Source organism: Cyanistes caeruleus, unplaced genomic scaffold (assembly GCF_971803275.1).
Source record: "Cyanistes caeruleus unplaced genomic scaffold, bCyaCae1.hap1.1 HAP1_SCAFFOLD_91, whole genome shotgun sequence".
NCBI classification, from domain to species: domain Eukaryota; kingdom Metazoa; phylum Chordata; class Aves; order Passeriformes; family Paridae; genus Cyanistes; species Cyanistes caeruleus.
In genome coordinates, this window is record NW_028255895.1 from 1520012 (window position 1) to 1546956 (window position 26945).

At 49.7% G+C, this 26945-nt stretch overlaps 1 protein-coding gene and 2 long non-coding RNA genes across 3 annotated transcripts; 1 reads left to right on the forward strand and 2 right to left on the reverse strand.

The window, feature by feature from the left end:
* Nucleotides 1-84: 84 nt before the first annotated feature.
* On the forward strand, nt 85-5128 carry LOC111946085 (uncharacterized). The gene is made up of 4 exons (XR_015281836.1): nt 85-147; nt 1716-1824; nt 2278-2356; nt 2543-5128. It is a non-coding gene; the product is annotated as an uncharacterized LOC111946085 (long non-coding RNA).
* Nucleotides 5129-6486: 1358 nt separating this feature from the next.
* On the reverse strand, nt 6487-10622 carry LOC147646595 (olfactory receptor 14J1-like). The gene is made up of 3 exons (XM_086873233.1): nt 9681-10622; nt 8655-8750; nt 6487-7574 (listed from the first exon to the last, which is right to left on the reverse strand). The coding sequence occupies exon 3, from the start codon at nt 7549-7551 to the stop codon at nt 6619-6621; it is 933 nt and encodes a 310-aa protein (XP_086729359.1). The 5' UTR covers nt 7552-7574; nt 8655-8750; nt 9681-10622; the 3' UTR covers nt 6487-6618.
* Nucleotides 10623-20259: 9637 nt separating this feature from the next.
* On the reverse strand, nt 20260-20760 carry LOC147646596 (uncharacterized). Its single transcript, XR_015281845.1, has 2 exons — nt 20600-20760; nt 20260-20488 (listed from the first exon to the last, which is right to left on the reverse strand). It is a non-coding gene; the product is annotated as an uncharacterized LOC147646596 (long non-coding RNA).
* Between the last annotated feature and the right edge of the window lie 6185 nt (nt 20761-26945).

Genomic DNA, 26945 nt, shown 5'->3' on the forward strand with positions numbered 1-26945 from the left:
CGGGAGATGAAGTCCCGGCTGGAATAGCGCTCTATGGGCGCCGCGGAGCATGATGGGAGCTGTAGTCCCGGAAGTGGCTCGGAAGGCGGGTTTGGCGGTGCGGGAAGGCACTTGGGAAACACTTTTGCATCCGAGCTGTGGCTGCAGGTCCTCGGGGCGAATGTATACGGCTCGGGAGCACTTGGGGGAACCTGGGGAGCTCTAACCGGGCTCTTTAGGGCGTGGGGCACGGCAGGAGGTTTTGGCGTGGAACTGTGTTCTGGGATGATGGGAGATGAATTCCCAGCAGTGGCTGGAAGAGGCGTCTGTGGAGTCAGGAGCATTCAGGGATCCAGGGACGCTTTGGGGGGTCCCAAACAGTCACTGAGGGGGCACTCGGGGATCCTGAAGAGTTTGGGGGAGACTTATGGGACATATGGGGGTGATACTGGTGTTCTGGGGAGCACAGGGCAGTCCATCCCAGTTCCTTCCAGCTCTCAACCACTCCCAGTCAGCCTCAGCGTAGCTGGACTCCCTGCCAGTATGATCTCAGTCACCTCCTGCATGATTCCAGTTCATCCCAGTATAAGTCCTGTTGCTTCCAGTTACCCCCAGCATGCACCCAGTCACTCCCAGTTCCTGCCTGTTGCTCCTGGCATGACCCCAGTTGCTCACAGGTGCTCCCAGTCAGCCCCAGCATGATCCCAGTCACTGCCATTATATCCCATTTGCCCCCAACCTGGTTTCAATTGCTCCCTGCAGTTTCCTACTCACTGCCAGTATGATCCCAGTTTCCCTCAGTGTGATTGCAGTCTCTCCTGGCATGGGCCCAGCTGCTCCCGGTATGATCCCAGTATGATGTCAGTACACAGCCAGTGCAATCCCAGCCACGGCCAGGATGATCCCAGTACAAACCAGTCCCTGCCAGTGCTGCCACTCCTGGAATCCCCCAGCCCTCTCTGTGTTCCCCCCTCCCGCATCTCCCCAGAGGAGCCCCAAGGGCTGGCAGTCCCCAGCCAGGGTCCCCAGCCAGCCCCAGGTTGGATCTGCAGCCCCCAGTTTTCCCAGTTTCCCTCTCCTTTTCCCCGGGCCGGGTTCCCCCCGTCCCCAGCGGGTGGGAGCAGCGGAGAGCCCCGCGCTGCCCATCCCGATCTGTCCCGGCTCCATCCCCGCTCCTGCCGTGGGCTGTGAGGGGTTTGGGAACGGGGCACCGAGGGTGTCACTGCTCCTGGGGGAGGAGGAGGAGGAGGGATGGAACAGGAGGGATGAAGAAAGAAAATGAGAAAGAATGGAAGCAGGAGAAGGAGCTGATGTTAGGGAGGAGAAAGAAAAGGGATGGAAGGGGAGGAGAGGGAGGAAGATGTTGTAAATACTCCACGAACCCCTTCATTCTTGTCGCCCATGGGGATGTGTCCGCCCTTCACAGAACACGGGCGGGAAGGGGTCTCAAAATATATACAACAGGGACCTAAAATATTTTAGGTAAAGAAGGCTCAGACTTACGAGACGTGGTCCTGGGTTTATTCATGTGGATCACCCAGGGCAAGGAAGAGGCTGAGATTCCTCGGGTGCTATCTCTTAAACTTGGGGGAGGGGTGGTGAGGGGGTACAGGGGGGTTACAGCCAATGGAATAGGGAAAAGCAAAGGGAGGTTAGGTAGGGACTGACCTTATACAACACCAAGGGTGAGTTCTTCCCCTGGGACAGACCATAATTGTTTAAATGAACTTCAACAGGAAGAGGAGGGACAAAAGAGGATCAGGGAAAGGAGAAGGAACCAAGAGGTCAAGAACTCCCGGAATTCACAGTCCCCCACTAGTGGGATCATCACCCCCCATCCCACAGGTGACTGGGGAGGGGGAACTCAGCCCAGATATTGTGGGAGGTTCCTGGGTTGGGTTTTTGGGGAGGGGATATTTGTGACTTAAGGACTGCAAAGCTGAGCGGAAAATGCCCCTTGGGGGGACGCTGGGGGGTCCCAGCATCCCTAAGTGGGGAGATGGAAATGGGGGGAACTTTTTGGATTCCTGGCACTCCCAGCAGCCTGAGGAGGGATGGGATCGAGTAGACGGAGGACCCCCCAGTACAAGCATGACTCCCAGCAGCTGGGACAGGAGGGAACCCCTGAACACCAAAGGGGAGATACCAGAGATGGAGAACTCCTGAGAGGCATTTTTAGGGCTGAACCTTGATGTTTTGGAAGTTTTTATGGATAACTTGTGATTTCTAGAGATGGACTTGGGCAGGAGGAACCCCCTAATCCAATGTGCTCATGAATTGTATTTTTCCCCAAACCAGGATTTCCCATTCCCAAACCTTAACTGGATGGAGGAGGAGGCTGTGAGGAAGAGGAAGATGCCCTGGGACAGCCAGGCAGGTGAGGAGGAAGTCAGTGCCCCTTTCCCCCTCACTCCTGCTCCATCTCCCAGCCCAGCCTGGCCCCCGGCTGCAGGACAACCCCGCTGCCAACGCCGTCCTGCCGGGGACGCACTGGGGGGATCTCCTTCCCCTTCCCTCTGGCACGGAGGCAAATCCCATCTTCTCCTTGTCCTTCCTCCCCCAGACAAGGAGCTGAGGATGGAGACCAGGGAGGACAAATCCCCACGGCAGAACCTCATGGAAGCGGCCATTTTGAGCAGCTCCAGGGCACAAGTATCTAATGGGGTAGAAAAACCCTGGAGATCCCACAGGAAGAGGGGCTCCAAACCCAGTCCAGGGTACTCTGAAGAGGAAAGACCCACCCTGTGTTGGGAAGGCGGCCGGAGATGCAGCTGGGGCTCTGAGCTGGTGGTCCATGAGCAGCTTCAGGATGGGGAGAAGCCCTACAAGTGCTTGGAGTGTGGGAAGAGCTTCAGCCAGAGCAACAGCCTGATCTGCCACCAGATGATCCACAGTGGGGAATGGGCCTGTGAGTGTTGGGAATGTAGGAAAGGCTTCAGCTGCAACTCCCACCTTGTCACCCATGTAAGAGATGGTCCGAAGAGTCCCTCATCTGTCTCACAACTGTCTCAAGGACAGAGACTGAGACCCTGAATATCACAAGGGACTTGCTTTGGGGGTTTGGGCCTAGCTGAGGTGGATGTTTGCCAAGTGATTGTTTGCAGGTGGTTGCACGGTACACTGCTCTCGTTCCTGCTGGTGAGCAGAGGCTTGTGCATGGTAACCTGCACAACGGGATCTCCATGACTCACGGCTCTCGTTCCTGCTGGTGAGCAGAGGCTTGCAAGACATGGATCGCTCCGTACCCTACACCTGCCCCCTGCGCAATGGAATTCATCACAATGATCATCAGTTGTTGGGGAGGGTGAAACAGGGAACCCTTATGAATGTGATTGTTTGGCAGAAGATTCTAAAATATGAAGGCTAGAATCGAAGTAGCAAGGAAAGTCTGCTTTGAGTCATAGGATACTGAGTACTGGTTAACCAAAGAACAATAGCCTAGCCAGCTAGAGAAGAATCCCTGTTGATAAAACAATGTCCTTCTGCTGATAGAAAGTCCAAAGGTCAAGAAGCAAGGAAAGAACTTGTAAAGCTTTGTAGAATTTAAAATGCAACACTGTATGTTAATATAGGGAAGCTCATAGGCTGTATGTAAATTCTTTACTGGGTGTGTCTCATAGTGATTGGTTACTGGGAATTAGAATATTCATTATAGAAAAAGATATATTGGATTGTAACAAGAACTTTGCTCTCTTAACTATTCTCTCCTACCTCTGAACCCCTCTCCCTCACCTCTTACCCCTTTACCCCTCTCCCCCACTCTTAACTCTCAGCCCCCTCTCCCTGCTCCTACCCCTCTCACTAGTCTTTCCTGCTCTCTCCCTCTGGTTTTTCCCTCTTTCCCTCTGTTGCTCTTACTCCCTCCCTCCCCTTTCCCTCTGTTGCTCTCTTACTCCCTCCCTCCCCTTTTCCAACCTCCTCTGCTCTGCCCGCTCTCTCCCTCCTCCTCCTGACCACATGGACGCCGAGGCTGGTGGCGGACACGGGTCTCCCCTCTTTTTACCCTTATAATAAATTGCTTATACTTGAGCAGCTTGACCCTGGAGAAGTCTCACCGCAAGCGAGTGTTTTTACACAACAATAATCAGTCTCCTCTGGTTTTGGCCCTGCGCCCCTCGCTTTGCAAAAGACTATAAAATCACACCCCAAACTGACCTTCCTTTGAGATCTCCCCAATGGACAGAAGACTGCATCGTTGGACGGCTGAGTGGACTTTGACGTTGGTAGCTATAATCCCCTTACTCTCTTTTCCTTAGGCTTTGCTTTCTCCTCTTTTCCCTCTATTGCATATTAGTGCTGATGAGCACTCAATAAAGTGTGTTTTGCTGTTTAAGTCCTTGGTTTGCTGATAATCTTTTGTACTCTAAGACCGGCTAAAAGAACCACATCACGAATCCCACCTTGCGGATTGTGACATGCATTGCACTGAGGGAAGAATGTTGTGTATATGCAGATCACACAGGAATAGTGAGGGACACCACGGCCAGATTACGAGAAGGATTAGAAAAGCAGAAAAGAGAACGGGAAGCACAGCAGAATTGGTTTACATCATGGTTTGACCATTCACTGTGGCTGGCCACTCATATCTACCTTAGCAGGACCGGTCATAATGATTGTGGTAGCATTGATTTTTGGACCCTGTATATTGAATAAGCTTGTGTCATTTGTTAAAAGTCGCCTAGAGAAAGTTAGCATCATGTTGATAGAATGCCAGCAATTGCTTTAAAAATGTTCTTGTTTGAAATTCCCTTTAGCTATTCCCAGTTACACCCCGGTTATCTCTTGCTTAACATACCTTATGCTTTTAATATGAGTTTGTAATTGTTATAAAGCATAGAATAAAAATAGGATGCTTTTAGTATGTTAAGATTGTTATCTGGTTAAGATTGTTATGATGTTAAGATTATTAAGATGTTAAGAACGTTAAGACTGTTATGTCTTAGCCAAGGTAATTGTGCATAGGGAGGGGGGAAATGTAGTTAGTTACGGTCTGGCAGTCGGAAGATATCACGCTGTACGGGAAGATAGGGCCCCTCTCCTGATAGCCAGCAGAGTTTAGTTTATGATGTAAGCAGACGGAAGTGATGTAATGGACACATACTATAGAATGATGTATCTTTTACCAATAAATGCCATTTGCCATCCACCACATTGGAGTCTGCGAGCACATGGACCGAGCGACCTTGGGTTGGTCACGGTGCCGTTCCTGAACCAGGTCACCACGCCACCGAAGGCAACACCTCAGCCATGGGGGAAGGTGCTTGGCCAAGGGAAAAGGAGGCTCCCTGGGTGCCCTGCTCCCCTCTCCCTGAGGTGCTGAGAACTCTGCAGCCCCTCCTGCCATCCCATCTGCCCAGGCCAGCACAACAGCCCTGGCCTTGGGGCCCTCAAGAGCTGCTCCTACTCCAGGTCCAGGGACCATCCCAAAGCTGGGGCAGCCAGGAATCTGTGTCCAATCCTGTTCATTCCTGTTGTGATGGTGAGGGATCCTCAGCCACTCTGAGGTTGTTGATCAATTTTACTATTCCAGAGGCCACCTCTTTCTTGGGCTCATGGAACCAAGAGGCCCCTGTGACACTGCAGGGCCTTGTGGAACCATGCAGAGCATTGCAACAGAGCAGGACCTCGTGTCATGAGGCCCATGCCACTGGGACACTGCAGGGCCCCATGGAACCAAGGGGCCAGTGTTGCACCTCAGGGACTCATGGAATGAAGGAAACATGTTTGACACCATGGTGCCCAAGAGGCCCAGTGGTGACAGTGTGGAACCAAGGAGAGCATTGCTGCACTGTGAGACCTCATGGAACCAAGGATCCACTGTGACACTGTGGGGCCTTGGGGGACCAAGGCGCCATTGTGACACTGCGGGGCCCAAGGATCCACGGGACTTTGTGACACCAAGGGGTCCCATGGAACCAAAGGGACATTGTGACCCTGGGAGGCCTCATGGAATCATGGAGACCATTGGGACACTCCAGGGCCCCATAGAACCGTGGTGACCCCAAGTTGGCTGGGAGTGTTGATGTGCTGCAGGGTAGGAGGGCTCTGCACAGGGACCTGGACAGGCTGGATCCAGGGGCCAAACCCAACAAGATGAGGTTTAACAAGTCCAAGTGCCGGGTCCTGCACTTTGGCCACAATGACCCCTGCAGTGCTCCAGGCTGGGGACAGAGTGGCTGGACAGCAGCCAGGCAGAAAGGGACCTGGGGCACTGATGGACAGCAGGCTGGACATGAGCCAGCAGTGTGCCCAGGTGGCCAAGGAGGCCCCTGGCCTGGATCAGGAATGGTGTGGCCAGCAGGAGCAGAGCTTCAGTGCCACCCCTGACTTGTCCCCAGCTCTACACACAGACATTGCTGCTGCAGCTCCAGAGAAGGGAACAAAAGGCAGATCTCTGGAGAAAAATTTGCTGGGAGAACCTTTAGTTCATTTAAAGCCACAAGAGCTCAGCCCCTCATTGACACAGTGTGTGGCCACAGGGAAGGTGGAGAGAAACAAAATGAGAAATGGCACAAACAATGACATTTATTTGTGGACAAGATTTAAACGTAAAACAAAGAAAAAGAATCTCCAAAACGAAAACAAAAACTATCAAAGATGACTTTTATTACAAGTGATTTGCAGAAACAGGCCAGCAGTTTAATGTTTCTGAAATTGTCCAGTCATCAGTGTCCACACTGCAGCCTTGAGCTCCTGGTTCCTCAGGCTGTAGATGAGGGGGTTCAGGGCTGGAGGCACCACTGAGTACAGAACTGACAGTGCCAGATCCAGGGATGGGGAGGAGATGGAGGGAGGCTTCAGGTTGGCAAATGTGCCAGTGCTGACAAACAGGGAGACCACAGCCAGGTGAGGGAGGCAGGTGGAAAAGGCTTTGTGCCGTCCCTGCTCAGAGGGGATCCTCAGCACAGCCCTGAAGATCTGCACATAGGAGAAAACAATGAAGACAAAACAGCCAAGTGCTAAACAGGCACTAACTGCAAGAAGCCCCAGTTCCCTGAGGTTTGAGTGTGAACAGGAGAGCTTGAGGATGTGTGGGATTTCACAGAAGAACTGGTCCAGGGCATTGCCCTGGCACAGGGGCAGGGAAAATGTATTGGCCGTGTGCAGCAGTGAATAGAGAAAGGCACTGGCCCAGGCAGCTGCTGCCATGTGGGCACAAGCTCTGCCGCCCAGGAGGGTCTCATAGTGCAGGGGTTTGCAGATGGACACGTAGCGGTCGTAGCACATGATGGTCAGGAGGAAATATTCTGATCCAAGGAAGAACATAAAGAAAAAGAGCTGTGCAGCACATCCTGTGTAGGAGATTTCTCTGGTGTCCCAGAGGGAATTGTGCATGGCTTTGGGCACAGTGGTGCAGATGGAGCCCAGGTCAGTGAGGGCCAGGTTGAGCAGGAAGAAGAACATGGGGCTGTGCAGGTGGTGGCTGCAGGCTACGGCGCTGATGATGAGGCCGTTGCCCACGAGGGCAGCCAGGGAGATGCCCAGGAAGAGGCAGAAGTGCAGGAGCTGCAGCTGCCGCGTGTCTGCCAGTGCCAGCAGCAGGAAGTGGCTGATGGAGCTGCTGTTGGACATTTGCTGTGGCTGCACATGGGGACCTGTTCATGGATAAAGGACAGTGACAAGTCAGGAGAGGCTGGGACTCACCTTTGTTCCTGCTCTGGGAAAACCTTCACCCAGGTCCCTGCCTAAGCTCCAGCTGTGCTGAGTGTGCCAGGAGCAGCCAGGCCTGTGCCTGGGGGCTCTCCAGGAGCCATCCCTGCCCTGCTGCCCTGGGTTTGTGGCCATATGGCAGAGGAACAAGGCTGGAAATTCAGGATTTGTCAGGGGAATCACTCCTAAAGCAGAAGGGCTTGGTAGCACCTGCACACACAATTCTGAAGTATGGCAGGAGATGGTTTTAGGAATTGTTCTCCTGCCCACACATCATTCCTGGTTCTCTGAGGTCAGAAATCCCCAGCATTTCTGCTGCACTCAGAGTTTGCCACTGAGAGATGTGAGAGGCAAAGGATTCCCTGTGGCTTTGGGAAGGTGAGGGACTGGATGGGCTTGTTCCCAACTGCCCTGGCTTTGCACCTTTGGCTGGAATCAGAGCACAATCACACTCCTGTGTCACCCTGGCATAAACCAGACCCTGCCCAGGGCAGAGGGATCCCTGAATGTCTCACCCTCTCTAAAGGTCTCTGGGCAAGGTCTCAGCACCCCCCTCTGCCAAGGACACTCACGGCTCCCTTGGCAAAGCCAGCAGCATTTCCTCAGCTGTGACATCTCTGCCCTTCCCCGTGGGACATTCAGGGAAGTCCAAGAGGCTCTGGCACAGATTTGCAGCCAGGAGGGCAGCTCAGAGCTTGGAAGGACACAGCAAGGAGATGCCCAGGTGTGCCCATGATGGGATCTCAGGGAGGCAGCTCAGCTCATTCCCCTTTCCCATGGACTGCTTTGCCCACAGCCCCACAGGTCACAGGGAAGCTGGGACACCCCATTCCCATGGACACACCTGCCTGGCAGCAATCCCAAGGGCAGGGCCTGACTCAGCTGCTGCAGATGCCAGAGCCTCCCTGAGAGCCCCAGGTAACAATGACAATATCAGAGCATGCATTTAGGCCATTTAGGAGGCTCCCAGCAGAGAGACTGAGCACCCAAAGTTACAATTCTGGCATCTCTGTAAATGTTCCAACATTACTTTGCTGATCCTGGTGTGTCCCTTTCAACTCAGAATGTTCTGTGATTCTGGGATTACAATTCCTCTTCTGCTTCTCTCATCACCCTGTTGTCTATAATCAAAAGAGAAAAAAACCACAAATTTTTAACAGTGTTAGAACAGTAAAGTAAAAACCAGTTTAATTGGAAGCTTCCAGGTGTCCCAGTGGGGATGTGGCATACCCAGCCACTTATTTCAACAATTTAAGAAGGTTGATTAATTAGGATATTTAACAGAAACATTCAATAGGAGATTCATTGCCCCAGCTACACGCCCCTGACTCAACCCATTCGAGTAGGTCCGAGGGTTTCTTTGCCCCGCTTTTTGTTATGACTGCTCACATTCCAGTTAAAAAGCAAAATGTTCTTCCAGTAGCTCCTCTTTCTGATGATAAGACTATATAGTATTTCAGAAATCTATTTAGAAAGTCACTTTATTGTTCTAAAATCTAAGAGAAAGGTTAGGAAATGGACTGGAGCTAAATCAGGATAATAGTTATAGAAGTATATAATAGTAGTTTAATAGAGTTACTTAAGGATTATGATTTTATAACTATATAATAATAGTTTACAAATCTAAAAATATATTTAAAATATATAAAAAGTAAAAATCCTTTTGTCATCATTGCAACTTTCCCACCCTGCTTAAAGAAAGAAACTGAAAACACTCAGGAAATCTCCTGATCTTTACAGCAATCCCAGTCTCACCTTCCTTTGGGAAGTGTCCTCTGGAGCTCTGTCCAGGCAGGACTGGAGCTGGGAGCAGCCCTGCCCCACACAGCCCCTCTCAGCAGCAGCCCCTGCCCTGCTCAGGGTGGCTCCTTCCCCCCACAGCTTCTCCCCAGCGCTGGGAGCAGCTCCCCGGGCTGGCTGAGAGCTGTCCCTGGCAGGCAGCAGAGTCCCTGCCCCAGCACAGCGCCCTGGGCTGCAGGACCCTGCTCTGCAGGACAGCCCTGGGCACCCCTGGCTGCTCTGCACAAGGGACAGGCAGAGAATGTACTCACAGAGTCTGTAGGCACTGGCATGTTCCAGCTTCAGGAGATGCCTCCAGGAGCTGCAGCTGCATTGTCCTGCAGCCAGAGGCTTCCTGTGTCAAGGGCTGGCAGGGATTCTGCCCCAGCCACTTCTCAGCACCTTCCCAGCCCTGACTGATTGAAGCTCTCTGTGCCTCTGGGCTGTGCCTGGGGTGGCTGCAGGCAGTGCCCCAGCCCTGCTGGGCTGGCAGAAGAGCTGCTCAGCAAGAGAAATGTGCTTTTGAAACTCTTCTTGGTTTCCAGGATTGCCCTCTGTGCCAGGAGCCCGGCCCAGCTCAGCAGCACAGACACAGCAGCAGGACTTTAATGAGCCTCTTGGGGCTTTGTGCTGAGGCCCTGAACATCAGTCCCTGAGAGGGAGGGGAAGAAAGCTCTCAAGAACTCCAAGTCAGAATGGAACTCCAAAGTTTCTTTTCCTTTTAATGGGTCCCACTGAGGGACAGCACTGAGAAAGTGTCCCCAGGCCCCAGGCAGAGCAGAGAACTGGAGGCACTGATGACAGGTCGGGACAAAGAGAAGCCAAATCTTGGTGCCCTGGGCCACAGCAGCCTCTGTGCCAGCAAGGGCTGTGAGGAGACACCTTGTCCTGAGGCCCTGGGGCCTCCTGGCACAGCCCCAGCAAGGCTGGCCACTGTCACCCCCTTGGCCTGCCCTCAGCATCCCCCCTAGCCCACATGCCAGTGGCCTCAGGGATCTGCTGGAAGGAGTCCCTGGGGAGCCTTGCTCAGGAATGGCCCTGGGGGCTCCTTCATGCTCCCAGCAACTGCAGCTTTTTCAAAGGACTTTGGCTTTTGCCTTGGAGTCTTTTAAGAGTTTGTGCAATCCTGGCCTCCAATTATCTGCTGTAATTAGTCCCTTGAGAGGCTTTGTCAGTAACAACACTCAGTGGGGCTCATTAATGCTTCAAGGTACTTCAGGTTCTTAAGGTACTTTCCTTTTTCTTTCCCACACTGAATCTCTGAGAAGTTTGTGCCATCATGGCCCCAATTATCTGCTTTAACGAGTCCCTTGGGAGCTCTGCATTGACACTCAGTGGGGCTCATCAATACTTTGAGATACTCAGGGCTTTTTCAGCTGCTTTGGATTGTCCTTTCCACACTGAGTCTCTGAGAGGTTTCTGTGCAATCCTGGCCTCCAGTTCTCTCCTCCAAGGAGTCCATGAGGAGCCTGTGCTGGGGATGGACCTCAGTGGCACCCATTAATCTTTGGAGAAACTTTGGATATTTTCCTCTGACTTGGACTCCTGGAAAGGTTTGTGCAATCTCCTCTCAGGCCCTGAGGTTCCAGGGCTCAGCTCCAAATGCACCACGGGGCTCATTAGGATCAAGCAAGTCCCAACAAACCATGGCTGTGCCTTGATTTCCCTCTGGTCTGGTGCAGTTCTTAGGAAAGTTTCCTGCAATAGTTATGGAGAAATAGTTCAAAGAACTTCTAGGAAATATGTGTTCCTATTTTAAAGGGTGTCTTTTATTCCTGTTCACTTTAGAGCAGAGGTGATTGCAGCATTCAGTGATCATTATTGATCCAGGGTCTCTCCTAAGGAGGTCTGGCCAGGTCAGAGAAGCTCTGTCTTGAGATCTGACCCAGTGTGGACAACCTTGCTCCACATTCCCCAGCCCCATCCTGTCTCTCCTCACTCCTCTGGGATCTGCTTTGCTCACACAACTGGTTGCACTCAGGCAAAGAGGGGTTTTCTTCTTTCATTTTAGCAGTCTAAAACTGCTGAGTTTCCCCGTGGAAAACAGACACCCTCCTCAAGTGTGTGCCAGCCCAAGGTGCCACCAAGGAGGTTCCCCTTCCCCAAGGCAGAACCAGGCAAGGAATGTTTCAGACACACAGGAAGCTCTGCAATAAACACAAACCCAGAGTTGGGTGAAGGCAGAATTAGAGCAGCTGCTGAAGGACAGACAAGCTTTGAACTCCTTGCAGCTGAAAGCACCAAGTGGGTGGTTGGGAGGTGTGTGAGTGAGGCAAGAGTGAGGGAAGGGAAATGCAGAGAGCCCTGGAAGTGCTTCTGTGCAGCCAGGCTGTGGGGAAGGGCACTGCAGAGCTGCCCTGGGCCAGATGTGAGGGTGGATTATCATCCCAACCTGCCCTGGGCCATTGCAAGGGGCTGTTGCCATGGACACTGCACTGACCCCACTGTGCCAGCCCTTTGCTCAGGGCTGCTGTCACTGCCCAGAGCCAGAGGGGATCCCTTGCTGGGGGCTTGTGCCACGGCCACCTGCCCTGTGCCGCGCTGGCTGGTCAGGCGTCGTGGAACCAGCAGCAAACGCCACTGCCAGGGCCAAAGGTCAGCTCAGCCAGACAGAAAGGGTCAGTGCTGCCACCTGTTTCCATGGCAACCCTCACTGGGACACCACACCTGGGTCACCTGTCCTGGCAATTGCCATGGAAACCCGGCTCATTGGAAATGCAACGGTGGATAAAGGTTTTAGTGGGGCCTGCCACAACAGGACAAAGGGTGGTTGTTGCAGTGTGTTTCTTGTTCATGGTATGTTCTGTCATTGCCCCAGTTGAAGGTTTGGTCCAAATGAGACCCTCCCACACCACCTGGTCAATTTACCCTGAGTCACCTGTAAATTCTACCTTAGACCCACTGCATGCTTGGAATTCCACTTCAGAAATCCCCTAAATTTCGATGTTTGATTAGTCCATGTGACCCAATTTCCCCCCATACCTCCTTCATTGGAGGATGATTTTGTGAACCCTGCCTTTTACCCTCCCCAGGATATCTCTGATTAGCTGATGCTTTGTACCCTCCCTTTGAACCACCTCCCTATTTCAGCTGTTGCACGCTCGCATTTTCTGTCTTTTGCCCCCAAGATTCCCCAGAGCAATAAATCCTCTGTTATCCCATGCAAAAGACCTCCCTCTCATCCTTGTCTCCTCAGAGCGCAGACTGACAGCCAAAAGCCACAGAGCGAGTGCTCCAGTCACAGCTGGGCTCATCCTGCTCCTGGGCTGTGACCCACTCCTGGTGCAGCCCAAAGTGACAGAGCCAGGTCAGCTCCTGCCCAAGGTGTTACAGAGTGACTCTTGCCAAGGAACTTTGTGCTGCTGTCAATATTAAATCTGGTTTTTGCTGCTCCCTTGCCGGGGATTTTTCAAACGCTCTCAAGCCCTCGTTGGTGACAGGGTGAAGGAGCCCTGGCCCAGGCTCTGGCCCTGGGGGACACAGGGATGCTCCTGGGGGTCCCTGTCCCCCTGTCCCACCTCCACGGCCCCAGCCCCGTCCCTGTGTCAGGCTCTGGGGTCGATCTGATGGAACATCCTCTGGGGGAGGCTGCGGCACCAGGGGTGGGGGAACTCGGGGGGACAGGGGACCCCGCTGTGCAGGAGCAGCGTTGGACTTCTCTGGGGGGAACTGTGAGAGGGGCTGGGGTGGAGTGACCTCCCCAGTGACCTCACATTGCCCCCTGTGATGTCACACTGCCCCCTGTGATGTCACACAGACACCTGTGACCTCACATTTCCCCCTGTGATGTCACACTGCCCCTGTGATGTCACACTGCTCCCTGTGATGTCACACAGACACCTGGGATGTCACAGAGTTCCCTGGGATGTCACACAGACACCTGGGATGTTACACTGCCCCTGTGATGTCACACAGACACCTGGGATGTCACACTGCCCCCTGTGATGTCACAGCCCACTCTGGGCAGCCCTTGTGATGTCACAGAGCCAACTCTGGGATGTCATCCTGTGACGTCATACAGCTGTGGAGGGATGTCACAGAAGACTGTAATGTCACAAAGACAGCAGATATTGTCACAGTCTACTGTGATGTCACAGCCTGCTCTATGATGCTACACAGTGACACTCTGATGTCACAAACCACTCTCAGATGTCACAGAGCCACCCTCTATGAAGGCAGAGTGTGCTCAATGGCCTCACACCCTCCTCTGTGATGTCACAGCCAGCTTTGTGATGTCACAAGGCCATCAGTGATGTCACTCAGCCCTCTTTGTGATGTCATACAGACACCTTGTGATGTCACAGAACACACTTTGATCTCACAGCCAGGTCTGTGATGTCATACAGACATGCCATGATGTCACAGCCTGCTCTGTGATGTCATGTATCTAATGTCTAATGTCACAGTCCTCTCTGTGATGTCACAGCCTGCTCTGTGATGTCACAGAATCCCCTCTATGATGCTGTAGCTGCTCAGTGACCTCACACAACAAACTCTGTGATGTCCCAGCCCCATCTGTCACCTCACACAACCCACTCAGAGCTGTCACACAGCCCCTTTCTGACATCCCAGCTGCTCTGGGGCTCCAGGACACAGCCCCAGAGGTGCCACTGTGACACAGCCCCCTCTGGGACTTCGCACAGCCCCTGCCAGTGCTGAGCCCCTGGCAGCTCTGTCTGGGCCTGCTCGTGTCCCTGAGCTGCCCTGGCAGGGCCCCAGCCCTGCTGGGCTGTGCTCAGGAGCTGCTCCTGGCCAGAGCTGTCTCTCTGCAGCGCTGCCCTTGCCAGGAGCTGCCTCTGGGCCAGGAGCCCGGCCCAGCTCAGCAGCACAGACACAGCACCAGCACTTTCATCACCCTCTCGGGCCTTTGGGGCTCTTTGCATCACACTCAGTCCCTCAGAGTGTGCTCCAGAAACTTCTCAAGAGCTCAAAGTCAGATGGAAACACTGAAGTTTCTTGTAGTTGAAATGAGAGACACGAGTGAGAAAGTGTCCCCAGGTTCCAGGCAGAGCAGAACACTGGAGGCCCTGATGGCAGCTGGGGACAAGCAAGGGAAAGGTGTCTGTGGTGCTGAGCAAAGCTGGATGTGTTTCAGGAATGCCAAGGGCCAAGGGCTGAGCCCCAGCCCCTGGCAAGGCAGATGCTGTCCCTCCCTCATTGCTCAGGGCTCTTCCCGGACCACTGGCATGTGGGGATGTGCAATGCCAAGGGCAGCACCATGGGGCGACCCCTGCCAGGCTGCTGGGCAGGGACAAGGAGGCAATGAGGCCCCAGGGCTGCCAGGGTCACTTGTCCCCTGCTGGCCTCAGGCCCAGGCCCAGCAGCCATGGCCAAAGGCTGCACAAGTTGCCTCTGGCAGGGCCTTGCAGCTGCTGCCCATCGCTGTGCCCTCTCCAGCCCAGGCTGTCCTACGGTGTTGTGATAGATTGGCATTAAAGAAAACAAAGTCAAACACCTAAGGAGGTAAAAATCGCTGGTGGCTGATGGGAGTTTGTCTCCTAGCCAACAGCTGGCCATTTCTAAGAATTGACAGCAGTTTTAAGCACTGCAAAGTGAGATCAAGCTGTGAACAGCAGCTTAAGCCCTAAGGCTGGGAATTTCTTTGTCTCTTGGTTTGCTGGCTGTGAAAGGTAACTGAGCTCCAGCTGGCTTCCCGTCCCCGGCCCAGCCCATGCGGCCCGGGCAGGGGCTGGGCTGGGCCTGCCGCGGCTCCCGGCCGGGAGATGGGGCCTGCGGGGCTTGCCCCGGGCTCTGGCCGGGCCAGGCCGCTCCCTGGCTCGGCTGCACTTTTTGCTGGGACTGAATTCACCACAGACTGCCCAGGAAAGAAAGAAAAAGCTCTTGAGCTGCGGCGGGCTGAGACAGTGACCACACTCTCCAGAGCAACCATGAAGAATCTTCCAGCGCACACAGCTCCAGCCGCTGCTCCGGCAGAGATCACAGAACCATCTACAAAGCCTGGGCAAGATTTTAACCTTTTCATTACCCAGATGAGACTTGCAGATTAATCCTTTTACCCAGAGAGAGAAAAAGAGAGGAATCAACATGTAAAGAGACTTTATAAACTATTAGAGACAGTAAAGAAAAGAATTAAGCTTCTGAAGAGGTAGAAAATAAGGAGATGCTTTAATTAAGCTGAAATATTTTTCTGTTAAAGCTATGGAGATGGACAATAGTGTCCTGAAAAAACTCCTTTAATTCATGACAGAGATTATTGGGAGGAATGGAGTGTTCAAAGTGTGGATTTTGAGCAAGAGGTGGAGTAATTGTGATACAGTGAAGTGCTGGAACACAGAGGGGAGAAGTAATACTTGAAAATTTGAGGCCTTGAGAGGCAAAGAGAAAACTTCTGTTTCCAGGGAAGCTCACAGAGACAGATGAAGAGAACTTTTGCCTTTGAATAACTCATCCTTAAAAATGACACCCCTAGACTCATTGACCCATACACACCTCAGAGTGATGTGAAATGGGAGGAGTGAACTGTGACAGATTTCTGGGCAGCTGGCATCAGGAAAATAGAAAACTATAACAGAAATAATTTTCTCATGAACAACTCCATAGATTAGCAGAAGACTTCTGTTTCTCTACAAACGGTGATGAAAAGAGTCTTGCAAGAATTAGGACTGTTTTAAACACCAAAGTTCCAAAGTTTTTGTCTCTATGTTGTCATGTGAACGAGAGAATGGTTGGGTAGTGGGGGTTAAAAGGGTTGTTCTGGAAGTTTATTCTGGTGATCTTATTCTTGTAGTTTTGTTAATAAACTTTATTTATTCCTTTGAAGTTTTAAGCCTGTTTTGCTCTTGTTCTAATCCACATCTCACAGCAAGAAGTAAGTGAGTTTTCTAGTAATTTTTTAGCTGCTGCTTTAAAACCATGACATTTATTTGGTGCGTTGGCCGGGAAACGAAATTAGCAAATCTAAACCACAACATTGTGCTGCACCCCAGGGCCAGGCTCTGCCTCTCTTTGCTCTGGCTGCTGCTTCCAAGCTGTCCTCTGTGATTTGGATTTGCAAGCCACCTCTCTGACCAGCTTCCACTTTGCTTGAAAAATTCAGCACCATGTTGGGGGCTGAACAAGTCCCAGAGCTGGGGAGAAGGATTTGAGATGCAATTTGCATCCCAGAGTTGTTACAGTGGGGAAAATGTCGCATCCCTCCTGTGCCTGGAGCTGCTAATCTTGTTGCAAACACTGAAAACCTCTTCAGCTTCTCTCATTCTACCTAAATTTGATGACTGCTTTGATTTCACAACTCTTCCATGCAGGTTTTTCCTCTGTCCTTGACTAGAATTGTCAGGCCTGAGAAATTTTGTTGAGCCTTGGGACAGCTCCCATCATCTCTCCCTGCTCCTAATGCTGCTTTGAATTCTCTTGGGAATGTGAGCATGAGGGAAACTGGGGGGACTTTAGTGAGAGGAAAAGTGAGGCACGGAGGCTGAAGTGCAAATGCAGAGTGTGCAGGGTCAGCACAGTCTGCGGTGCTGTGGGGATTTGGGCCATGCAAACAGATGTTTCTTCTCTGGGAATGGCTGATTCCTTTGGTGTGTCTCCTCCTGAAATTGCTGTGCACCAGGGTGTCACGATCCGCAAGGTGGGATTCGTGATGTGGTTCTTTTAGCCGGTCTTAGAGTACAAAAGATTATCAGCAAACCAAGGACTTAAACAAGAAAACACAGTTTATTGAGTGCTCATCAGCACTAATATGCGATAGAGGGAAAGAAAAGAGAAAGCAAAGCATAAGGAAAAGAGAGTAAGGGGATTATAGCTACCAACGTCGAAGTCCACTCAGCCGTCCAACGACGCAGAGTCTTCTGTCCGTTGGGGAGATCTCAAAGGAAGGTAAGTTTGGGGTATAATTTTATAGTCTTTTGCAAAGCGAGGGGCGCAGGGCCAAAACCAGATGAGATTGATGATCATTGTAATGAAATTCCATTGCGCAGGGAGCAGGTGTAGGGTACAGAGCGATCCATGTCTTGCAAGTCTTTGCTCACCAGCAGGAACAAGGACAAGGTGTTGTGGAAAACCCATTGCACCGGGTACCACGCACAAACATCTGCTCACCAGCAGGAATGAGAGCCATGAGTCGTGGAAAACCCGTTGCGCAGGTTACCAAGCCTCTGCTCACCAGCAGGAACGAGAGCAGTGTACCGTGCAGCCACCTTTTGTACTCAAAGATCCCGTGTAAAATTCTGAAGACAGAGCCCTCAAATGAGTGTAGGGGTGCTTTTCACCTGGGCGTGTGCAGTTTGCGAGAAATTCGAGTCGCCTCCCTTGCTTTCTAGACACTGCTCACCAGCGTGGCAGGCTAGGTGCGGCTGAAGCGAAACGTCCTTCCCCTGATACAGACTGCACAACAACCTGCAACCCCTTCTGTCTCTCAGAATCCTGTCCGTGACGCCAATTTATGTCACGATCCGCAAGGTGGGATTCGTGATGTGGTTCTTTTAGCCGGTCTTAGAGTACAAAAGATTATCAGCAAACCAAGGACTTAAACAAGAAAACACAGTTTATTGAGTGCTCATCAGCACTAATATGCGATAGAGGGAAAGAAAAGAGAAAGCAAAGCATAAGGAAAAGAGAGTAAGGGGATTATAGCTACCAACGTCGAAGTCCACTCAGCCGTCCAACGACGCAGAGTCTTCTGTCCGTTGGGGAGATCTCAAAGGAAGGTAAGTTTGGGGTATAATTTTATAGTCTTTTGCAAAGCGAGGGGCGCAGGGCCAAAACCAGATGAGATTGATGATCATTGTAATGAAATTCCATTGCGCAGGGAGCAGGTGTAGGGTACAGAGCGATCCATGTCTTGCAAGTCTTTGCTCACCAGCAGGAACAAGGACAAGGTGTTGTGGAAAACCCATTGCACCGGGTACCACGCACAAACATCTGCTCACCAGCAGGAATGAGAGCCATGAGTCGTGGAAAACCCGTTGCGCAGGTTACCAAGCCTCTGCTCACCAGCAGGAACGAGAGCAGTGTACCGTGCAGCCACCTGCAAACAATCACTGAGCAAACATCCATCTCAGCTAGGCCCAAACCCCCAAACCAAGTCCCTTGTGATATTCAGGGTCTCAGTCTCTGTCCTTGAGACGGTTGTGAGACAGATGAGGGAATCTTCGGACCGTCTCTTACACAGGGCTGGTGCTGGAGCTGCAGCAGCACAAAGTTGCCAGGGAGCCGTGTGGGAGCCAGTGGGAATCATTTCTTTGCTGCTTTGGATGAAAAGTTGTGACATGAATCTCAGTGTCAGGGAGGTGCCACGTTCATGCTGCTGCAGTGCCCACACACTGTGTCTGGAGACAGCTCAGGAGAAAAGGAAGAAAAGCCAGGATGAAATCCCATGTGCTACTGAACTCTATCAGAAAGTGCTTGGAGTGAAGTGTGTGAAGTGACTGGGGAGAGCTGGATAGAAGGGACAGCTCTGAGCAGTGTGTGGTACATCATGACATCCTTGCAGTGATCTTTGCACAGAGATGAAAAAGTATCAGTTTGCATGGCCTGAATCTGTGGGTCTGGAAATTCTGCGTGCTGCACAAGCTGTGCTGAGCTCACCTGGCTCTGAAATAGCTGAAATATCATCTCTGCACCTTAGGCAGGAAGAGCATCAGAGTTGTGAAGCGATGAATAAAAATCAGTCGTAACCCAGAAGCAAACCTTGGCAATAGACGTGTGGCAGGTGAGGAGACTGAAAGCTTTCATTCTTGTCCTGGGAGAATGAATTCAGCAATAAGAAATCCTGTCTCTTGGCATTAAAATACTTTAGTTTCAGCTCTGCCCCAGCCCATCAATGTCCCTGTGTGGTTGGGGGTAGGTTCTGCCCCTGTAGCTCTCTGCAGGTTGGTGCTAATTCAAGATGTTCTGGCAGGTTCCAATGTTTTGGTGCCCGAGCAGGGAGTGCAGAACAGGGATTACAAGCGCTGACATTTGCTGTGCTAGAAAGTCCAAGGGACAAATTTGTGCCAATTAAGGTCTCCCCTTTAACTAGGAGGAACAATTGATGTTGTGCTTGTAGCAGAGTGTGGTGAGAGAGGGGGTTTCCAAAGGAAATCTTGGTGCATGTGGGCCAGAGGCCCCTGTGCTGAGGCTCCCTCCAGGCTGGCTCCAGCCCCTCAGGGTGCCCAGGAAGCAGGCTGCCCGCAGCCCAGTGCAGCCTCCTTAGCCCTGGGGCTAGCCAGGGAAGAGCCATGGATGAGGCTGAGCCCTGCTCCCATGTGGGATGCCATGGGACAGGGCCCACTGGGATTTGCCCCTCCAGCTACCAAGTGTGTGCAGAGAAACTGCAAGGAGAGGGTGAGCTCTGTCAGTGGGACCCCCTGTGCACAGGGAGCCCACTCCTGGGGTGGCTGTGCCAGCTCCCGCAGGGACATCCAAGCCTTGGTAACAACAACAACAATAAACTATAGAACCTATTTACCTAAGAACATGTCTAACAAAACTTCATGAAACGTATTTACAGAACACTTAAGCAAACTCTAAAACGTCTATCAGAACACAACAACTGTAAAACGTATATACAGCAGGGTGGCATCTGTGTCCAGGATGTGCCTCAGTCCTGGAAGAAAAACAAGTAGCACAGTCAGTGCAGTCAGACATGGAGGGGTGTTCCATGTGCTGCCAGGCTGGGACGCTGGCACAGTGGGACTCTGCTGCCAGAAGTGAGGCTGGCTGGGGCTGGGGGCTGTGGCCCAGGCACTGGAACAGGGCTTGCGTGGCCCAAAGCAAGCCCAGGCCAGGCCAGGGATGGCCAGCAGAATCCAGTGCATGGGCTAGCGTGTCCCTGAGCAGGGAGTGCCCAGCCCAGCCCCAGCCTGGCAGCAGAGGACCCACTCTGCCTGTGGGGAGCACCTGCCTGTTCTGCTGCTGGCATCGCTCTTCATCCCAACACCATGTCCTCCTCCTCGTCTTCCATATCAATCTCCATCTCCTCAATGTGCTCTTCCATGTCCACCTCCATTTCTTCCTCTCCCGTCTCCAGTCCATCCACTTCCATGTCCTCTTCTGTATCAATCTGTATATCCACTTCCATCTCTTCCTCCATCTCTTTCACATCCATCTCCATCTCCTCCTCTGTGTCTGTGGCAGCCTGCAGAGGTAGCAAAATCTCCCAGTGGGGTCCCTTTCCCACACTATCCCACAGAGCTCCAGCCCAGCCAGGCAGCTGCGGGGTGTCCACCTCCGTGGAATAGTACCATACCTTCTTTGGAGCAAATGCAGACATCCTGCAGGGATGGAGAGCAAAATGCACTCAACGGGGAGCTTTTGGGACTGCTGGGGGTATGAGGGAACAGGTGGCAACAAGGTGACAGGGGTAGGCCTGGAGCAGGGTGAAGAGCGTGCTGACACAAGGAGCCAAGGGTTGTGTTGTGGCCGTTGCTGGATGCTGGAAGTTCTAGCTGGAGCGTGCACTGTGACATCAGTGCCAGGAGCCCAGGCCCAGGCTGAAGTGGACAAGGGAGATGCTAGAATGATGGAATCCCTGGGTGCTTGGGCTTGGAAGGGACCCTAAAGACCATCTTGTTCCAAGCTGAGCAATCTTCCCCCAGAACAGGTTGCTCAGAGCCCTGCTACCAGCTGGCCTTGGATGTTGCCAAGGATGGAGCATCCCCAGCCCCTGTGCCCAGCCTGGGCCAGTGGCCCAGCAGCCTGAGTGGAAAAGAGCAGCTGCATTAGATCCAACTTCAATCTCACTCCTGCAGTTGAAAGCCTTCTCCTCTCTGTGCCCATCTTTCCTAGAGCTGCAGGGAGGCCTCCCCAGCCCCTTCTCTTTCCAGGCTGAGCATCCCCAGCCCCACATGGACAGCACTCAGATCCGTGGGGGTCGAGGCTAAAGGGTGGCAAACGGCATCAGGAAGTGAGAGATGGAAGCTTTTGGAGATGGAAGGTTTGCCTCTAAATGGAGAAAAGAAATGAAAGTGGAGGGGAAAATGGTGGGACTCTGGCTCTGTTCTAACTGGGGAAGATTTTCTTTTCCTCTTTTCTGTTGTGCTGATTGATGTATTGTTGTTTGAAAGGAGGTTTGGCAAAATATCCATTGTCTTCTCCATTAATAAATAAATCCCACAAAATTCCAGTTAAATCTGACAAAATTCCCACAAAAATCCCGCAAAATGGCACAAAAATCCCACAAAATTCCCGAAACTTTGTTTAAATATCAAAAATTGCAGAAAAAATCCTCGAAATTGCAGAAGAATTCGACAAAAAGTACTGGAAAAACCCCATAATGCTTTAATTTTTCTTTAAATCCCACAAAATTCTTGAAAAAATGCACAAAATTCCACAAAAAACCCAACAAAATTCCCTGAATCTCTTCAAATTCCCACAACATCCAACAAATTCTCTCAAAATTCCTGAACTCTCCTCAAAATCCCACAAAATTTCAGAAAATTCCACAAAATCCCTGAAAACTTTGAAAAATTCCACAAATAGTCCATAAAATGCACCCTACAAAAAACCTTAACTAAATTCTGTAAATTATCTCAAAGTCCAACAAAATTCCAGAAAAACTCCACAAAATTCCCTAAACCACCTCAAAATCCCACAAACTTCCACAAAATTCCATAAATCTCTGCAATATCCCACAAAATTCCACAAAAAATACACAAAATTCCACAAAATTCCCACAAAATTTCCTACATTTTCTCAAAATGTTACGTCTGATGGACTGACACTTCAGAAAACCAAGAGAAGCACCTAAGGAAGTTGAAGCTGCTGGAGGCTGAGAGGAGTTTTTCTCCTGGCCCATAAGAGGCCATTGCTGAGAAGTGCCAGCAGTTTTGCCCATTGCAAAGTGCCATCAAGCTGGGAACAGCACTTGAAGCCCTAAGGCCGGCAATTTCTCTTGGCTCTCTTTGCTTTGCGCCTTTTGAAGAGGTAGCAGGGCTCGGCTTCAGCCTCCTTCCCCCCAGGCCAGCCAAGGCCACGGGAGGGGAGCGGGGCTGGCCGCAGCTCTGCGCTTCCCGGGGAGGATGGAGACTGGCAAGTGCCAGGAGCCCCTTCTCAGAGGCTTGGCTGGGCCTTGCACAGCGGGGCTGCCGGGCCAGGCCGCTCCCTGCCTGGCCTGCACTTTGTGCCGCTGCTCAGTTTCACCACAGGCTGCCACTAAAGGCAGGGAAAGATAGCAGCTTGCAGCTTTGTGCTCAGATAATGGCCACACTCCCCACAGCAGCCATGGGGAAAAATCATCTGTGTTCCTGAATGCCAACAATTTCATCCGATTTCACTGGAATTTTGTGGGATTCTCTGGGATTCTGTGGGATTTGGAGGAGACTTGAAAAATTTTGAGGGACTTTTCTTAGATTTTGTGGAAATTTGTTGAGCTGTTGTGAGATGTTTCTGGAATTTTGTGGGATATTGAGTAGATTTTGTAAGATATTTACAGAATTTTGTGAGATTTTTTGTGGTATTTGTGGGATTTTGAGAAGACATGAAGAATTTTGAGGGATTTTTCTTAGATTTTGTGGAAATTGGTGGAGATACTGTGGGATGTTTCTGGATTTTTGTGGGATACTGAGGAGATTTAGGGAACTTTGTGGGATTTTTCTGGAATTTTGTGGGGATTTTCAAGAATTTTGTGGGATTTTGAGGAGCTGTGGGAATTTCATGGGATTTTTATGGGATTTTGTGGTCATTTGTGTAGATTTTGTGGGATGTTTCTGGAATTTGGTAGGGGTTTGGGAAGATTTAGGGAATTTTGTGGGATTTTTTGTGGAATTTTGTGGGACGTTTGAAAAATTTTTTGGGGTTTTGAGGGAACTTGAAGAATTCTGAGGGATTTTTCTTGAATTTTGTGGAAATTTCTGGAGATTTTGCGGGATATTTCTGGAATTTGGTAGAATTTTGAAAAGATTTAAGGAATATTGTGGCATGTTTCTGGAATTTTGTGGGATAGTGAGAAAATTTAGGGAATTTTGTGGGATGTTTTTTGAATTTTGTGGAGATTTGTGTAGATTTTGTGGAATGTTTCTGGAATTTGGTAGTGTTGTGAGAAGATTTAGGGAATTTTGTGGGATTTTGAGGAGACTTGAAGAATTTTGACAGACTTAGATTTTGTGGAAATTTGTTGAGATTTTGTGAGATGTTTCTGGAATTTGTTTGATGTTTTCTGAAATTTTGTAGGATATTGAGTAGATTTTGTGGGATATTTATGGAATTTTGTGGAAATTTCTGTGGGATTTCTGGGATTTTGAGGAGACTTGAAAAATTTTGAGGGATTTTTCTTAGATTTTGTGGAAATTTGTGGACATTTTGTGGAATTTTGAGAATTAGTGAATTTTGTGGGATTTTTCTGGAATTTTGTAGGAATTGGTGGAGATTTGGTGGGATGTCTCTGGAATTTGGTAGGGACTTCAGAACATTTAGGGAATAGTGTGGGATTTTTCTTCAATTTTCTGGAATTTTCTTAGATTTTTTGGAAATTGGAGGAGATTTTGTGGGATGTTCCTGGAATTTTCTGGGATTTTGGGGAGACATGAAGAATTTTGTGCTATTTTCTTAGATTTTGTGGAGATTTTTTGGGATGCCTCTTGAATTTTGTGGGATTTTTTTTGTAATGCTGTGCAATTTTCTGCTATTTTGTGGGATTTTGAGGCGACGTGAATAATTTTGATGGATTTTCCTTGAATTTTGTGGAGATTTGTGGACATTTTGTGGGATGTTTCTGGAATTTGGTTGGGTTTTGAGAAGATTTAGGGAATTTTGTGGAACTCTTTCTGCAATCTTGAGGGATTTTGAGGAGATTTGAAGAATTTTGAGTGATTTTTGTTAGAGTTTGTGGAAATTTGTGGGGATTTTGTGAGATGTTTCTGGAATTTGGTAGGGTTTTGAGAAGATTTAGGGAATTTTGTGGGATTTTTCCAGAATTTTGTGGAATTTTTCTAGAATTTTGTGGGATATTGAGGAGATTTTGTGGGATGTTTTTGGGATGTTTGTGGGATTTTGAGGAGACGTGAAGAATTTTGATGGATTTTCCTTGAATTTTGTGGAGATTTGTGGAGATTTGGTGGGATGTTTCTGGAATTTTGTGGGACTTTAGAACATTTAGGGAATAGTGTGGGGTTTTTCTTTAATTTTCTGGAATTTTCTTCGATTTTTTGGAAATTGGAGGAGATTTTGTGGGATGTTTCTGGAATTTGGTAGGGTTTTGAGAAGATTGAAGGAATTTTGTGGGACTTTTTCTGGAATCTGGAGGGATTTTGGAGAGACTTGAAGAATTTTTGGGATTTTTCGTTAGATTTTGTGGAAATTGGTGGAGATTTTTTGAGATGTTGCAGGAATTTGGTTGGGTTTTGAGAAGATTTAGGGAATTTTGTGGGATTTTTCTGCAATTTTGTGGAATATTGAAGAGATTTTGTGGGATGTTTTTGGGATGTTTGTGGGATTTTGAGGAGACGTGAAGAATTTTGATGGATTTTCCTTGAATTTTGTGGAGATTTGTGGAGATTTTGTGGGACTTTTTCTGGAATTTGGTAGGGACTTCAGAACATTTAGTGAATAGTGTGGTGTTTTTTTTCGATTTTCTGGAATTTTCTTAGATTTTTTGGAAATTGGAGGAAATTTTGTGGGATGTTTCTGGAATTTGGAAGGGTTTTGAGAAGATTGACAGAATTTTGTGGGATTTTTCTGGAATTTTGTGGAATTTTTCTAAAATTTTGTGGGTTATTGGATATATTTTGTGGGATTTTGGTGGGATGTTTTTGGGATGTTAGTGGGATTTTGAGGAGACTTTAAGAGTTTTGATGAATTTTCCTTGAATATTGTGGAGATTTGTGGGGATTTTGTGGGATGTTTCTAAAATTTAGTAGGGTTTTGAGAAGATTTAGAAAATTTTGTGTGAATTTTCTGGAATCTTGAGGGATTTTGTGGAGACGAAGAATTTTGAGGGATTTTTGTTAGATTTTGTGGAATTTTGTGGAGTGCTGGTGGGATGTTTCTCGAATTTTGTGGGATATTTTATTCTAATGTTGTGGAATTTTCTGCTATTTTGTGGGATTTTGAGGCGACGTGAATAATTTTGATGGATTTTCCTTGAATTTTGTGGCATTTGTGGAGATTTTGCGGGATGTTTCTGGAACTTGGTAGGGTTTTGTGATTGATTGGCATTGAAGAAAACAAAGAGAAACACCTAAGGAAGTTCAAACTGCTGGTGGCTGATGGGAGTTTGTCTCCTCGCCAACAGCTGGCCATTTCTAAGAATTGACAGCAGTTTCAAGCACTGCAAAGTGAGATCAAGCTGTGAAGAGCAGCTTAAGCCCTAAGGCTGGGAATTTCTTTGTCTCTTGGTTTGCTGGCTGTGAAAGGTAACTGAGCTCCAGCTGGCTTCCCGTCCCCGGCCCAGCCCATGCGGCCCGGGCAGGGGCTGGGCTGGGCCTGCTGCGGCTCCCGGCCGGGAGATGGGGCCTGCGGGGCTTGCCCCGGGCTCTGGCCGGGCCAGGCCGCTCCCTGGCTCGGCTGCACTTTTTGCTGCGACTGAATTCACCACAGACTGCCCAGGAAAGAAAGAAAAAGCTCTTGAGCTGCGGCGGGCTGAGACAGTGACCACACTCTCCAGAGCAGCCATGAAGAATCTTCCAGCGCACACAGCTCCAGCCGCTGCTCCGGCAGAGATCACAGAACCATCTACAAAGCCTGGGCAAGATTTTAACCTTTTCATTACCCAGATGAGACTTGCAGATTAATCCTTTTACCCAGAGAGAGAAAAAGAGAGGAATCAACATGTAAAGAGACTTTATAAACTATCAGAGACAGTAAAGGAAAGAATTAAGCTTCAGAAGAGGTGGAGAATAACGAGATGCTTTAATTAAACTGAAATATTTTTCTGTTAAAGCAATGGAGATGGACAATAGTGATCTGAAAAAAAACTCCTTTAATTCATGACAGAGTATATTGGGAGGAATGGAGTGTTCAAAGGGTGGATTTTCAGCAAGAGGTGGAGTAATTGTGATACAGTGAGGTGCTGGAACAGAGCGGGGAGAAGTAATAGTTGAAGATTTGAGGCCTTGAGAGGCAAAGAGAAAACTTCTGTTTCCAGGGAAGCTCACAGAGACAGATGAAGAGAACTTTTGCCTTTGAATAACTCATCCTTAAAATGACACCCCTAGACTCATTGACCCATACACACCTCAGAGTGATGTGAAATGGGAGGAGTGAACTGCTGACAGGATTTCTGGGCAGCTGGCATGGCAGAAATAGAAAGCTGTAACAGAAATGGTTTTCTCGTGAGAAACTCCATAGATTAGCAGAAGAAGACTTCTGTTTCTTTACAAAGACTGATGAAAAGACTCTAGCAAAAATTAGGACATTTTAAACACCAAAGTTCCAAAGTTTTTGTCTCTATGTTGTCATGTGAACAAAAGAATTGTGGGTAGTGGGGGTTAAAAGGGTTGTTCTGGAAGTTTATTCTGGTGTTCTCATTCTTGTAGTTTTGTTAATAATTTTTCTTTATTCCTTTGAAGTTTTAAGCCTGTTTTGCTCTTGCTCTAATCCATATCTCACAGCAAGAAATAAGTGAGTTTTCTAGTAATTTTTTAGTTACTGCTTTAAAA